Source organism: Mesoplodon mirus, assembly GCF_964341445.2.
Source record: "Mesoplodon mirus genome assembly, chromosome: 4".
Lineage (NCBI taxonomy): Eukaryota > Metazoa > Chordata > Mammalia > Artiodactyla > Ziphiidae > Mesoplodon > Mesoplodon mirus.
The window spans coordinates 111004505-111019652 of NC_138979.1; the positions used below are offsets into that span (position 1 = coordinate 111004505).

At 41.0% G+C, this 15148-nt stretch overlaps 1 protein-coding gene across 7 annotated transcripts in view; it reads right to left on the bottom strand.

Annotated features, from left to right (window-relative positions):
• Positions 1 to 15148, bottom strand: part of FMN1 (formin 1) — a gene marked incomplete at its 5' end in the record, with an annotated part of 415504 nt that overhangs the window by 214125 nt on the left and 186231 nt on the right. For all 7 annotated transcript variants that reach the window (XM_082620131.1, XM_082620130.1, XM_082620129.1 and 4 more), the window contains 2 exons: positions 6904 to 7054; positions 11709 to 12475. In XM_082620131.1, the coding sequence (XP_082476257.1) occupies positions 6904 to 7054; positions 11709 to 12475 (918 nt within the window). The remainder of the gene's footprint in view (positions 1 to 6903; positions 7055 to 11708; positions 12476 to 15148) is intronic.

A 15148-nucleotide genomic window follows, 5' to 3' on the forward strand; every position in this document is an offset into this window, starting at 1 on the left:
ACCGGGGCATGAACCCGTGTCCCCTGCCTCGGCAGGCGGACTCTCAACCACTGTGCCACCAGGGAAGCCCCACGACTGGATAAATTAATACATGCTAGGCACTTAGCCAAAAACTGCTCACCTAGCATTAACCATTATTATTGCTATTGAAATCTTGTCATCTTCACTTGAAAGATTCTACATAAATACAAGGTTATTAAGACTTCTGTTCGTGTTAAGCACATACCTATGGATGCATGTGTATGTGTATGGGGCTGTTTTGATCTTTGTGTATATTGGAGATGTGTGCACTCTGCAAGGCATTTATGAGTTCATTTTGGAAGCACCCGTGTGACCTGGGTTTTTGACTTAAATAAACATATAAGATCTTTGGTCGTTCTTATTTCCTCACATACTTCTAGCTTAAAACTGGAGGCCAGAGAAGTCACTGCCACCACCAAGGTCCCTGCACTGGCACTCAGCCTCAAACCACTGTCTACCTCCGGCCAGTCACAGTCTTAGAAAACGTCCTGAATTAAGCATAAATGAATGAGGTCCAGGAAAATATAGGTGAGATTTCCAAAATTTTACTCAACTAGGAGTAAAGAATAAAATACGTAAAAAACCCCCCAAATATTTAGAATTGTTGTCTCATAGGATATCTTGTAATATCTAATCAAACTTCTTTATTTTCCAATTAGAGAACCCCAAATCTATATTCAAATACATCTTCCCTCCCTTTAGAAATGGACAATTAAAAAAAACCTCGTGTGTGTGTGTGTGTGTGTGTGTGTGTGTGTGTGTGTGTGTGTGTGTGTGTGTGTGTGTGTGTGTGTGTGTGTGTGTGTGTGTGTGTGTGTGTGTGTGTGTGTGTGTGTGTGTGTGTGTGTGTGTGTGTGTGTGTGTGTAGTGGGGAGGTGATTCCAGAATCAGTCCCAAAGGGGCTAAGTCTAATACTTCATAAATTTTTATATTGCAGTCATTCATTCTAAGCACTGGAACTATGCCTACTAATGATTTCTATTCTACTAATACCTACAAGCCTTTCTAATATTCCTTTGGCTCCCAATACTTTGAGTGGATAATTTGCTGTGAAATTTGGCCCCATGGTCCACAATAAAGAGATTTTACAAGACGGAAGAGGATACTCGAGGGGTAGTTACACTCTTGTAGGCTCCATTGCTCCGGCTCTAGGACAGAGGCTAATTTAGCTCTGCAGAGCTCAGCATTCGAAGGTGTCCTCTTGTGGTATGGGTAGGAACTGAGCACCGTATGATCCTGCAGCTGGCTTGCAGTACAAGTCCAGATTAAGTTACTGTTTAACAGCCAACAAGAGAAACATAGTCTAACTCCAAGAATAATATTCAGATTCAACATTCTGAAAGAATCATTGATATCCATACTTGACAAGCTCTAATGACTTATTTTTAAAAAAAAATAAGTAAATAAAGTAAAAGTACAACTTAACTTTTTGGGCTGTCTTATTTCCACATAAAATTTACAAGGCAGAATTTTTGTAAGTTGGTGCTTGTCATTGAGTAGAAGCTCCCGTTTGCTTTCAGTAGATTTGGCCAGTCAGGGGCCTTTAAAACCAAAGAACAGGAAAGCCCAGATCATTCCAGATATCACTCAAGGAATCTGGACATAGCACCAATGACCTCAAGGTCATATATTGGTGCAAACAACACACGGGCAAGTGATTTCACTCACTGCCATAAATGATAACCCCTAACCTCACTGCTCATTTTTCAAACAAATGAGTAATAGAAAGGGCTTGGAAAATGCATTCCCATTCCTGGGGAAAAAAAAAATAATGCACATACCTTACCAGGGCGGCCCAGAGAAATTATCTTTGTACACAAAAGCTGAAATTATATAAACTTGGAAGGCAACAGATTATGAAAACCCTATAAATTTATGTTCTCCTTCCACTCATCTCCCCTCCCCACTAAACTGAGACACCAAGTCTGGGATTTGAGAGTTACAGCTATGATCCTGGCCAAAGTGACCCAATTACAACTGAAAGCTTTTGGCTCCAGGAAGTTTCAATAGACCAGTGTCTGCGGGACCATCACCACCCCTCCCTACCCCCACTCCCACCAAGTGCTCAGGGAATAGCCATTATGTCATTAATTCTTAAGAAATATCTATTAAAAAGGCCAAGGGAGTGGAGTAATTTTATGTATCTTACAGAGGAGGGAACAAGCACGGACATTATTCGTAATTTCAAGAGAGGAAGAATATTGGCAGGTCATGCTGATTTTCTGAACGTTGTCAGGCAAGTTTAGAAAGAAATTGTAAAGTTTATTGGAGTAGCTACTTCTCTGACAGGCACCAGGACAAAGAATCTCAGACAGATTCTGTCTGATGAAGGCAGATTTCTGGCTCCTCGTCAAGGCACTGATCTACCTTTCCCTGGAACAAATGTAACTTAGAGATAGTAGAAATATGGGCATATTGACAGTGAAAACTCTTATTTTACAGTGCAAAAAGACTATATAAACCAACGTAAGATGAACTACTAGGTGTCTGTATATGCTGTTAAAGGAGCTGGAAAACAGGAATGGTCTAGAGATGACCATTTGCAAACAGTTTCAGGAAGGGACACACTCATGTTTGAAGACCCTCAACAAGCTTGTGGGAATAAGCGATGTTCAAGAATTTCTTTGCAAAGCTTTCATGTCTGTTCATAAACGAAGAGATTGATACATAGTTCTAGAGAATACTTCAAGTACTTTCACAATCATGATTTCATTTTATCCTTGTAATGACCCTGTAAAGGGTTGTTACTCCCTATTGGGTAGAGAAAGAATCTGTGTGGAAAAGTTAAACGACTTGCCCTGAAGGTTATCAGAGGGCAAAAAAAATAGGAGGTAGTACTAAGTGCTGCTGGTACAGACAAGAGCTGATGTTTTGAGTTCTGGTTCTCAATTTGGTGAATGTTATGTCTGTGGTGGCAGAGTGGTCTCATGCCACAAACGAAGATGGCACAGGCCTGAGTATGCAATACGAATCTGTCATAGTTAGTATTTAACTTATAGCTAATATTTAAAATGATTGATGGGGGTCAAAGGAAAACAGCTCCAAATCTACATATTGTTTCATATTATTTCGTACTTGGAGTTATACATAGTATCTTTTTATTCAAAGATTTGGATTCCTACTGGAAGATCCTGAAGAAGACTTTGGATAATTTCACAAGGTAGGACATATTTTGGATTTGCACAAGTGTAGCTGGATTTTGTTGCTGATTCTAAGAATGGCTACCCTCATTTATAAATGTTAAAATCAATCATCCCAGTAAAAGCTGTTACCAACATTAAGTGCAGCCAATTCCTGTTTAAATTCAGGGGAAGTGAAGACATATGCTGAGGCTCTTCTACATCCTCTCAAGTGTCCGTCATTATCAATGTCTTCCTAGCTAAAAGCGTACAAACCCTAGAAGTCATCTTCATCTTTTTAGGTCTCGTTTCTCACGTGCCACATGAGGGCACTGAATTAGATGATCAGGAAGGTTTCTTCTAATTCTTAGACTGTATCGTACTAGAAAACAGGATCCCAGCCCAGTTTAAGAAGATATGTATCTGTTTGCTTTAAATCAGTGCCAGTGATGGGAACTTTAAATGCTGTTATAGAAGATGAAACTAGAAACTTGTATCTGAGTTCAGCAGAACGGTAACAATTCTGACAGTTCTGACTAGGAATGTGGGACGTGCAGAGGGATGCAGACCAGCTCCACTTAAGAGATGCTCGCGGGGCTTCCCTGGTGGCGCAGTGGTTGAGAGTCCGCCTGCCGATGCAGGGGACACGGGTTTGTGCCCTGGTCCGGGAGGATCCCACATGCCGCGTAGCGGCTAGGCCCGTGAGCCATGGCCACTGAGCCTGCGCATCCGGAGCCTGTGCTCCGCAATGGGAGAGGCCACAACAGAGAGAGGCCCGCATACCACAAAAAAAAAAAAAAAAAAAAGAGATGCTCACGTCTGTCTCAATGCTGGCAGAGTCCCTGCGGCCAAGATTCAGAATGCTGGATTTTAAAATCTCTGACATATACTCCACTTCAGTCACCATAAAAAGATCTATCTGGCAAGTGTTTCCTGGTCACCTTGTATGGGAACCATTCTGTGGTTAGGCTAACAAAGCTGGCCTCCAGGGCTGAAACTCCTCAGTTGCTCACAATCACTAAAATTCACTTTCATCTTCATTCTCAGAGAAAAGAAAATAAACACCTGACTTTCAGAAGAGACCAAGGGATCCATCTTGATATTGGAAATCTGGCCACGGGCACAGAAGGAAGGCGCATAGGAGGCAGGTTCAGAGTTTTCTGGCATTGACTCAATTCGTTGTTTTCTTTTTTTCTTTAAAACTTAGAATTTCAGCTCTAGGACACAAGCTCACTGCAAACTCCAAGCACCCTCAAGACTGCTACCCTTAAAGAAAAAAAATAGAGACTACACGTGTGCACAGAGTCTTTGGGGTAACAGCAACCTCACTGTTCAGAAAGATTAAAGAGTTTGAATAAAGGATATTTTCCCCCTCAGACGGAGAAACAAACACATCAAGTACTAACTGCCTCAGTGAAAATCCTTTGTTGAAGAGGCAAATAATTATGAGATAAGAAATAAGAATAAACTACCAAATGCTTTGATGTTTTAAAAACAAATACTTCAATGTTTTAAAAATGCTCATTCACCAAAACAGAAACAATTAGCTTTATGAGTAAATAACATGTAACCAAGCATCCAGAGAGAGAAACACAAGGAGTAATAACAACTTTAAAAGAAAAAGAGAATGAAAGTAAGTTTAATATGATATTGGGTAAGAAAACATTCAGAGGATTTCCTTGATGGTCAGAGAAGGCTTCCTGAAAGAGGCAAAATGAGGCCACTTTTGGAATACAGAGATTCTGCTTTTGCCTTTTGTATAGAAACAATTAGTCTTCTGTTCCTATAGATGGCATTTAAAAAGCCAGCTGGCCAGCAAAACCCTTATTTCCATCTCATAGGAATCTAACTGCACATGAATATATTCTATAGTCTATCAGCTTACTTCTTGCCGTAACTCAATTGTTTCATACGATACATCCTCTTAAAAGATTTGCTCTGATATCTAATCATTATTGGCATCACATTTTTCAATCAGGAAAACACAATTCCAATGAACTTGTGAAAAACCTTGACCATGATTTCCATGTATAATTTAAGTCAGTGGGCAAACGTGATTTGATTCACAGAAAACTGCATCTGGACTTTTGCCATTTCCCCCCCACAAGGCACAGCTCATTTCACAATCATGTTACTTGAGATATGAACCAATGGATGAACCTCACTATATAATTTAAGAATGAAGAGTTGATGAAACTATCATTCAGTATTACACACCTTTCAAAACACTTCTTCAAACCCTCTTAGATTTGAATTTCACAGCATCCTGGTGGGTCAGGTAGACTCAAATATTGTTAATCTTGTTTTACAGAGAAGAGAAAGTATGGCCTGGAGAAGTGAGATGACCAGCCCAGGATCACATCACAAATCAACAGTAGGACCAAGTACTATACGGTTGACCCTTGAACAACTAGGGGTTAATGTGCATATAGCTTAGAGTCAGCTTCTATATCCGTGGTTCCTCAGCATCCGCGGATTCAATCAATCACGGGCTGTTTCGTACTGTAGTGTTTACTATTGAAACATATCTGCGTGTGAGTGGACCCATGCAGTTCGAACCCATGTTGTTCCAGGGCCAACTGTTTTCCCCTAATACCATCTATGCTATTATCACAACACTAATGCAGCAAAATGAGAGCAGCAAGTACTTGCTGAGGTTTGACTGGGTGCCAGGCACTGTGGTAGCACATATATATATATATGTTGTCATCTGATCATTGCTCAGAGCAACATGGATGGATGTCATCTCATGTGACACTGAGGGGACCAAGGCAGACTGAAGGAACTTTGATCTGGGGCACGCAGCCAGTGCATGGCACCGTGGCGACTCACCTCCACATCTGTCTGATGGCTTGTGAATCCTGACCTTGTCCTCTGATGGCTTGCTGGTGGCCTCAGATTTCTAGCCCTCAAGTCTGCTCAGAAGTCACCTTCTCAATGAGGACTACCTTGAACACCGCATTCAAACCTGTAGCCCCCATCCCTCCCTCACCCCAAAAAAGTTGATCCTCCTTACTCTGCTCTACCACGTGATCTGATTTTTAGTTTCTGATGTTTATTGTTAATAGAAGCTCCAGAGGGCAAGGATCTGTTTTCTCGTTTGTTTGCTTTTCTTCACCAACACACCCCAGGTGCTCAGACAGTGCTATCCACGAGAATTTTTTGTAACGATGGAAATGTTTTGTATCTGTGCTATATTGTAGCCACTAGCCAGAAGAATAAAACTGAAAAGTGGCTGGTGCCACTGAAGAACTGCATTTTTAATTTTATCACAAATAGTCACATGTGGCTAAGGGCTCCCCGACTGGATAGCATGTGCCTAAAACAAAATCTAGCACAGATAGACTCCCAATAAATATTTGTTCAATGAATGAAGTTCTAAATAAGTGAAGAAGACATTTTCCATATAGCCTACAGACTTCTTTTCACTAAATTTTATGCATTTTTTCAATAGAATTAGTGGCTGAAAGAAGTCCAGATGAAGAAAACAGTTTGAAAATTCAGACAGCGTGACCCAAATAGCAAAAAGCACAGATTTCTCAAACTACTGGCTCCTTTCTGTCATCTGTGACTCAAAACCTTTCAAAACATGTTTTGAAAACAGAGGGAAAGGAAACCAGCAGCACATAATAAATTCCCATGTATGACAAATATATATACATATATATATATATATATACATATATATACATATATATATATATACATATATATATATATATATATATATATAATTACAAAGATTACTGTAGTCACTCAGTACCTTTTTGATCTTGTTTTTTTTCTCATAGGACTCTGACAGAGGTTTCTTCTTCTGCTGAGGTGTGTCTTTGGAGAATAAATACTCAAATTCGCTAGTATCCCGAATATCAGGTTCTTCTAAGGAATCCCACAAGGTTGGTGTAGAATTTTGGCTTAAAAGAGAAAATGGCAAGTTAAACTTAAGAAACAAGAGAGAATAGAATACAGTGAAATCCTTAATTCATTTTTTTAACTCCTTAAAAAACTCTAATAACGCTTGAAGAAAAGCTTTTTACGACTACAGATTTTTTAAGTCAAAATATACTAAGTATTAAAGCAAACACACATTTCCGAAACAGAATGGTCCTTAGATATAACCAAAGAGAGAGAACCAAAGAAACCCCATGGGATCAGAACTCCTGGGATTCAGATTGTTGAGGCATGGAAACTGCCCCTCCCTCCCTTTGTGTCATTTCCATGACGGGTAGAAATGGGCATCGTATAAAGATTGAAACAATAACCAATTCTGAGACGTTCATAGGATAATTCTTAAATAGAATGAAAATGGAGTGCTTGGGTGAAGATGTGCCCTCTTTTGAATTTTTTTCTATTCATTTTAAATATAGTTCTCAGGTTTAGCTCGGGTTAACTCAGCGCAGGACCCATATACGTGAACAGGCTGTGCTCATTTAGAAATACCTGATTTTATAATACACCACCCAACAACAGGATTAACAATAAAAACAAAGCAAAACCCCTACTGCACCAGCCCCCGCAGAGATTTCAGCAAAAGCAGCCATGGGGAGACTGTGTTTTGTTTGTTTGATTGGTTTTTTTTCTCTCTCTAAAAACAGGGATACCCTAGTTTTGAAACAAAGAAAGGGAAGAAGATATGGGAAATCAGGTTCAGAACAACTGCCTCGGAGAGCTGCCTTAGATGGTTTACTATCCAGGCTCTTTTCAGTCAGAACACATTTTCTCCCAAATGTCTACTTTCTTAACTTACTTTCTCGTCTTATTTTTAAACACTTTTAATGCTTATAGACATTTAATAAAAAGTCTCATCCACACAGCAAACATACACATCAAACGTGTGTGTATGTTATGATCCATAATATCTACAAGTACTTATCTTTGTTTTGGTATGCATTTTCCCAATGAAAACTAAAAGAACTATTACTACATGGGGTGGGCCACACAAATTTTTTCATACTAAAAGACAATTTTTCTTTTTTTTTTTTAATTTTTGAATTTTATTTATTTTTTTATACAGCAGGTCCTTATTAGTCATCCATTTTATACGTATCAGTGTATACATGTCAATCCCAGCTGCCCAATTCATCACACCACCATCCCCACCTGCCCGCCGCTTTGACAATTTTTCATATTTGAAACAGTTGGCAACACTGGCTTTTCCGATCTGAGTGTTCACATTTTGCTATGTGCCTGCCTTTGCTGTGAAATATGACATTTGGGTTCTGGCCCATAACAAAACTGAACATTTGTTTCTCTCCACTTTTTTTTAAATTATGATTTTTCTAATATAATATTTGAGGCATTTAAGAACATATATGTGACATATGTAAGTTATAATGTATAATAGTATAATGAATACCTGTGAAATCGTCACCCAAGGGCTAGAACATTTCCAGTGAGGTACATCCATCTATGTGCTCCTTCCTCAGCACCACCCCCTCCCTCCCCCCGCCCCCCTTAACTTCAATTCGAAACATGAACACCTTTAATGTTAAATGCTTTTCTCAGCTGCGCTTGGGAAAGGGGATATTGGTGGGAGAAGAGAGCCAGGAAATTCTGGAGCATGCAGCCTCAGGGCTGCTGGTCTGGGCCTCAGGAAGGTTCTGGGAAGCTGAGGAGAGGATGCCTAGAGGGAGGTGATGTGACCCACAAAGCAGATTATTCAGACCCATGCCCCCATCTCCTGCACCTGTACCACTTGGCTTCCCCTCCTAGGACTCTGAGCTCAGGTCAGTATGACTAAGTGCTATAAACCCACTTATATTCTGAAGTAAATAGGCTTTGGCAGTCAGGTTGAACACCTCATCACCATCTACAACATTGTTTCTATGGGAAAAGGCATTTCCAAAAATGAGTAACAGAATTTTGGAATACCACCTCTCAGCGGGTTGGGGGCAACTGGGCTGGTGGGGCAGTAACAAGGACTTGCTCACAATGGACCGTCTGCCATCATGGCCAGCTCTTTTCTGACCACTGAACACACAGTTTGAGCTCAAAAGAAGAGGAAGAGGAAGGCAGGAGGAGGTGGGGGAGGAAGAAGTGGGGAGGGGACAGATGCGGGAGTAAGCAGGGGGGAGGGTGCAGGGGGCGGAGGAGAAGACACTTTCTCACCAGGAAGATAGTTATTAGGAAGCCAAAAAGGTAGACAGATGAGGATTTCTTTCTTCCTTTTTTATTTTTTTAAACTAAATGGCTTTTCCCTATTCTAGAAACCAGAAAACAGACATCAAAGAAAGCAAAATGGCAAAAGTTAAAAACCATGTTAGTAGTGAAAAGCAATCTAAGTGGATGAGAGGCAGTGTGTATATACTAGAGAAAATTCATATTTTATTCTTAGTTCCCCAGAAGACCAAGACCAAAATTGATTAAGTGCTCATTACACGAAGTGCTTACCCCTCTGGCTGTACAAAATATCATCTCCTGTCAAAGAACACATTCCATATAATTTTACTTTTGTCCATAATGAATAGTACACAGGGTCTTCAGACCATTTCAGTTTAAAAGACGTATTCATGCTCTGAGGTACAAAAACATTTTAAGGGACCCATAATAAGAGAGACTAAACCCCTGTGCTTGGAACTCAGGCTCGAGGCTGACGTGTTCACCAAGCAGGGCTCTCCTGATGTCCCAGGTCAGGGAAGTTGGAACATTCATCTACTTTTCATTTTGCTCAAAACGCAATCCCTGGTGGTGGCAGGACTCCAAACTCCACATGCCGTTCTCCCTCCGCCCCTGGCAGTGTCCACATTTCCCCTTTTTATAAGAACACCAGTCATTTTGGATTAGAGGCCCGCCCTACTCCAGTCTGAGGTCATCTCAACCTAACTAATCACATCTGCAATAGCCCTATTTCCAAATAAGGTCACAGTATGAGGTACTGGGGATTAGAGCACTGGCACATCAATCTGCGGGGAGGCAATTCAACCCATCGCAAAATTGAAGCCCTACACTTATGGCGAAACTAATAAGAGCTTGAGCATTCAATTGTCCTCTTTCTCAAAATGGCCAACTATGTAAGGAGAGAAAACTACTATGATTATCTCCAGCTTGTCTTTGTTGTTTTAAACAGTGGATGAAGGGCCCACATCTCCCAGTGGTTACTGTTACACCACTGGTATGGTCTAGGTTATTGTTTGCCCATGAAGCCTTACGGGAATGAAGCTGAGGCAGGCTGGGGAGACCCAGGTGTGGAACAGCTCTGTGTGCCCTCAGAACACATACTGCCAGGGCTGACAGGTGGGCTTCATCACCCTGGAATGGCTGCACATTAATTTGAGAACACTAATAAGGGAACATGGCTGCAAATAAATATACTGAGAAATTATTTCTTAGGAAATGTCATCTGAGTCTTAAATGGGAATACTAGTACTTTAGTTAATGGTACGAGCTATTTCAGGACCATCTGGAATGGTTTTTTAACCACTCGTTTGGGAAATGTAAATATAGAGTATTATATTTAAATATAATAAATAAATAAATTTATTAAATAAATAAATTTGCCCTTAATTTTTGGTGAGAGGAAAGGGACCAAATATGAAGTATACAATCAATTTAGTTCACCATATGCTTAGTGTCAAGGTGTGCCCCACCCCTCCTAGAGTGATTTCTAGTTGCTTTCTCACTGTGAATTGCAGTTTATTTTGTTCAGTATACTGCCTTCCCCAAGCGAAATGTTATAGAAATAGAAAAATTCACCACCACATCTTGAGTTGGGGAATTAAGTTCAAAAATTTAAGTGTAAAAATCTGTTCTATATTTGCTGTTCTTTGCAAACAATGAACTTCGCACCTAGAGAGTAGTCAAGAAGCAACTCAACATCTTTCTCGTTGTCCTTTTGATGCTTTCCAAAATGGGGCAGAAGAAATCTGATCAGATCTGTTTGAATGGAAATTTCCAAGCAACCATCTCTTGCTGCCTTACAGACCCACTTTAACAACCTATGCAAATGGAAGATGCTTTTTAGCTATCTACCCACTGGCACTTTCTCTGGAGGGCAACAAGGTATAAAGATGTGAGGGCACTCAGCAGCGAGGGGTAACAGAGTTCAAGCAGAGGGAGCTGATATTTTAAGACTCCTCTCCGACCTAAAGAGCTAATGATTCAGCTATGTCCAGTTCTTTTAATAAAAATTGGAAAATTACACCTACCTGTTGAATATACACATTATAGGGTTGATGATACCATCTAAAGACAAGACAAATAATCTAAAACTCTTCAGTGAACCTGAAGTATGGAATCAGGCTCAATGTCTTTGTGATTACTCACTAATTGCAGAGATGTTGGAGAGCCCTGGGCTCTTCTCTAGTCTGGGAAATGGAATATATACCTTCGAGAAGGGTCTGACACAGAACACGTCGTTTCTCCCAGCGTCAATCCATACAGAACACAGAGAAGACCTAGTGGAGACATTCTCCTCAAAACATTCCAGCCTTGTTTACCCAAGGCATTCACTACCACATCTGAGAACGAGTGCCACACTACAAAGATGCTGAACCAACAGGAATACAACATCGCTTGTCCAAAATCCTGCAAATTCACAAGGTGAGAATGGGCCAGGGGAGTTGAGCTTACCTCTTATCACTTATTTGTATCCTAGTCCAGTACAGAGGCTTCATGGGACAACTGGGTTCAACGGCTGGCTTCCGAGGACACTGGCTAGCAGAAGGGTTGACTCCGAAGAAGAGTCCAGGAGGAGGTGGAGGCGCAGGTCCTGGGGGTGGCGGAGCAGAAGGAGGCCCCCCACTGTTGGGCGGAGCGGTGGAGTGAGGAAGTGGGGGGGGTGGGGGAGGGGGGGGAGGTCCAGCACTTGGAGGCAGAGGAGGTGGCGGAGGTGGGGGAGGTCCAGTATTCACAGGTGGCGGTGGAGGTGCCAGTGGCAAAGGTCCAAGTGTGGGTGGGAGGGGAGGAGGGGGAGGGATGGCTGCCAGTAGGGGTGGTGCGGGAGGGGGAGGGGAAGGCGTTGCCTTCTGCTGACTCGATGAGATGCTTTCCGCAGATTGAAGTGGTACACTGGTGTCTCTGCTGTCATTTGGGGGAGAGAGTTGGCTTAAAGAGGAGATATTCAGCTTTTTGGGTATTATTTGGTTACTTCTGGTTGTCCTGTCTTCACCTTCGCAGGGTTTGAGGAAAGTCTCTCTGTCTGTCTGGATGCACACATTTCTGAAAGTCTTTGGAGGGCAGTCATCGTCGGTGGAGACACACACATCCCTCATCTCTTCACATCCTCCTCGCCATTGGTGTTCTATCTCGTATTTGAGATTTTCAATGGTTTCTTCTAGTCTCGCTGTTATCACCGCATGCTCACCCCGGATATGAAAGGCTTGAAGTTCGAACTGAGCCTGTAGAGATATCAGTGGGAAAGAAAGCAAAAAATTTATCAAAAACAATTATCAGAAATAAAATATTCAATAGCATCCCCACACCACCATAGCACAAGGCCACATAAACACAGGGAAAGACAGAGACGTTCTTCTGCGAATCCAACAGGGTGTGAATTCCACCTTGTGAATTTTCCAAGGACTTAAACAGTTGGAGTAAAAGCATAATTTCATCCAATCTGAGCTCACAGGGAACAATAACCATGGATTAAGGGTAAAAGTAAAACTGTCATCTAAGAATTTTCATTGGTTTTAATATCAAATGCAAAACAAACTTTTAATAAAGATTTGAACATGCCTAGATATATCTGTTATTACTTTTGGTTTTGGAAAAAGAACAAAAAAAAAGGTTTGGAGATACTTTTGGCTAGGAGCTGCAGTTCTCACAGTTTTCCACAGAATGTCTCACCTCTGGGGTTTCCAGGCCAACACAGCAGAAAGAAAAAATTCCAGAAGAAGCTATGATGTGTGTGCATTTTTTTTAAAGTTTCCATATCAAAGCTGCCCATGATCAGTATTTGAGTTTGTTTTATAATCATTCATAATTTAGTAATAAATGCATAGAAAATGAGCTTATTAAGGTTTGCTTTTTTCTTTTCCACATACTCTATATTTTCAACTATAGTTTATATGAAGCCAGCCTTTTTAATGCTCATCTTCTCAGTTATGTCAATACCTCAAGTCTACAGTTTTTCACTTACCAGCACAAACTGGCATACTCTTGGCTATTAACTAGCCCATTTCCCAGCATTCAAAGCCATTTAGCTTACTACAGTTAACTGGGAGGTAGTCAAATTTACAATTTTATATTTGAGTTTTTCCAAAATCCAATTTAGCAGTAATTAAACATTTTTGGTGAATTTATTTAATTTCTGCTTTCCCCATCAGACTACAAACTCCACAAGAAGAAATCAGGGACAGTATCTGCCTTTATTTCTGTATCCCAGCAGCTAAAACGGCAAGTACCCACTACTGATGAGATGGATGGATAAAAACCACTGCAACAGGGCTTCCCTGGTGGTGCAGTGGTTAAGAATCCACCTGCCAATGCAGGGGACATAGATTCGAGCCCTGGTCTGGGAAGATCCCACATGCCGTGGAGCAACTAAGCCCATGCGCCACAACTACTGAGGCTGTGCTCCAGAGCTTGCGAACCACAACTACTGAGCCCGTATGGCACAACTACTGAAGCCTGCGCGCCTGCAGCCCATGCTCCACAAGAAGAGAAGCCACCTCAATGAGAAGCCCACGCACCACAATGAAGATTAGCCCCCTCTCGCTTCAACTAAAGAAAGCCTGCGCGCAGCAACTGAAGGCCCAATGCAGCCATAAATAAATTTATTTTTTTAAAAAACTGCAATAGTTATATTCCATCATTGTCCCAAGAGTCTTCCCTATGGCTAATAAGACTTTCTTCACTGTAATTTCAGCCCACAAATGTCTAGAACACCAACGGGTATATAAGTACAGATCCATTTTACATTAAAAAGGTAAAGAAATATTTTCAGTGGCCTAAGTCAGTCAAGGTCATGACACAGGAAAATTCTCCATCTTCATTAAGATAACTTTTAACTGTATTTTTACTAGTTTCACCTTTTGCTTCCTAAACCAAACCCCAAATAACTGTGGTCAGAAGAACTAGAGACAGGTTTTTCTAAAGCTGAACTTCTCATATGTGGACACGGCAGCTGCAATCCAACTCTGAAAAAATTGGCAAGTTCAGGGTACCATCTATTTCTTTGCAACACAGAGGGTTAAGCAGCACCTGAGTTCTGGATTCAAATCACCTGGTTCACATCCTGGTTTAGCCTCTTGCTAGCTCTATGTCCTTAGGCAGGGAACACTGTGTCTTCAAGCCTGAGTTTCCTCAAGTGTATAATAAGGAAAGTAGCAGACCATCTCTAGGGTTTTTATAAAGGTAAAATGAAATAGTTCCTATAAAGTGGCAGGCATTATGCCGGGAACACTAGTTCTGAATAAATATTACTGTTGGTTACTGTTGCTAAGGATAATATTAGAGTAAGAGACTAACAGGTTTCTAAACATTCTTCAAAACTTCCAAACAATGTCACCTTTGTGGAGTGACAGGCATAAAACTAGGAAAAGCTTAAGCAGTCAGGATGAACAACGTACTACAAATACAAACGTTTACCCAAACTTTCACGAGTTCTACTATCAAATGGCTGAAAGTACTTTCATGCTTCATTCAACCCTGAGATCAAGATAACCTTTGTTTGGATGCCCTACCCATCTCCATCACCCTCTGCCTCCCCTGCCCACCTCCAGCCACATTCCAGCCCTGATTCCCACCTTGGATTATCACGCATATTTAAATTTCATTTTAGCGACTAGTTTAGTTCTGCCACAGCAAACTAAATCTTGAATGTTGTTCCTGACTAACCTTCTTCCAAGCAGGTTAACAGTCAGGTAATATTGATGAGCCAATAATTGCACTTAATCTTCAACTTCTCAATAATACAAAAAAGTTGCAAGACATGTTCCACAGAAAAACTTTCCTTTTATCACACAACTGGACTGTATCTACACAAAGCACCCCACCTCTCCTGCTTTCCACCTCTCAACCAATGACCTTCTGAATCTGCTGAATCTGATGTATACATATACCATTCTGGT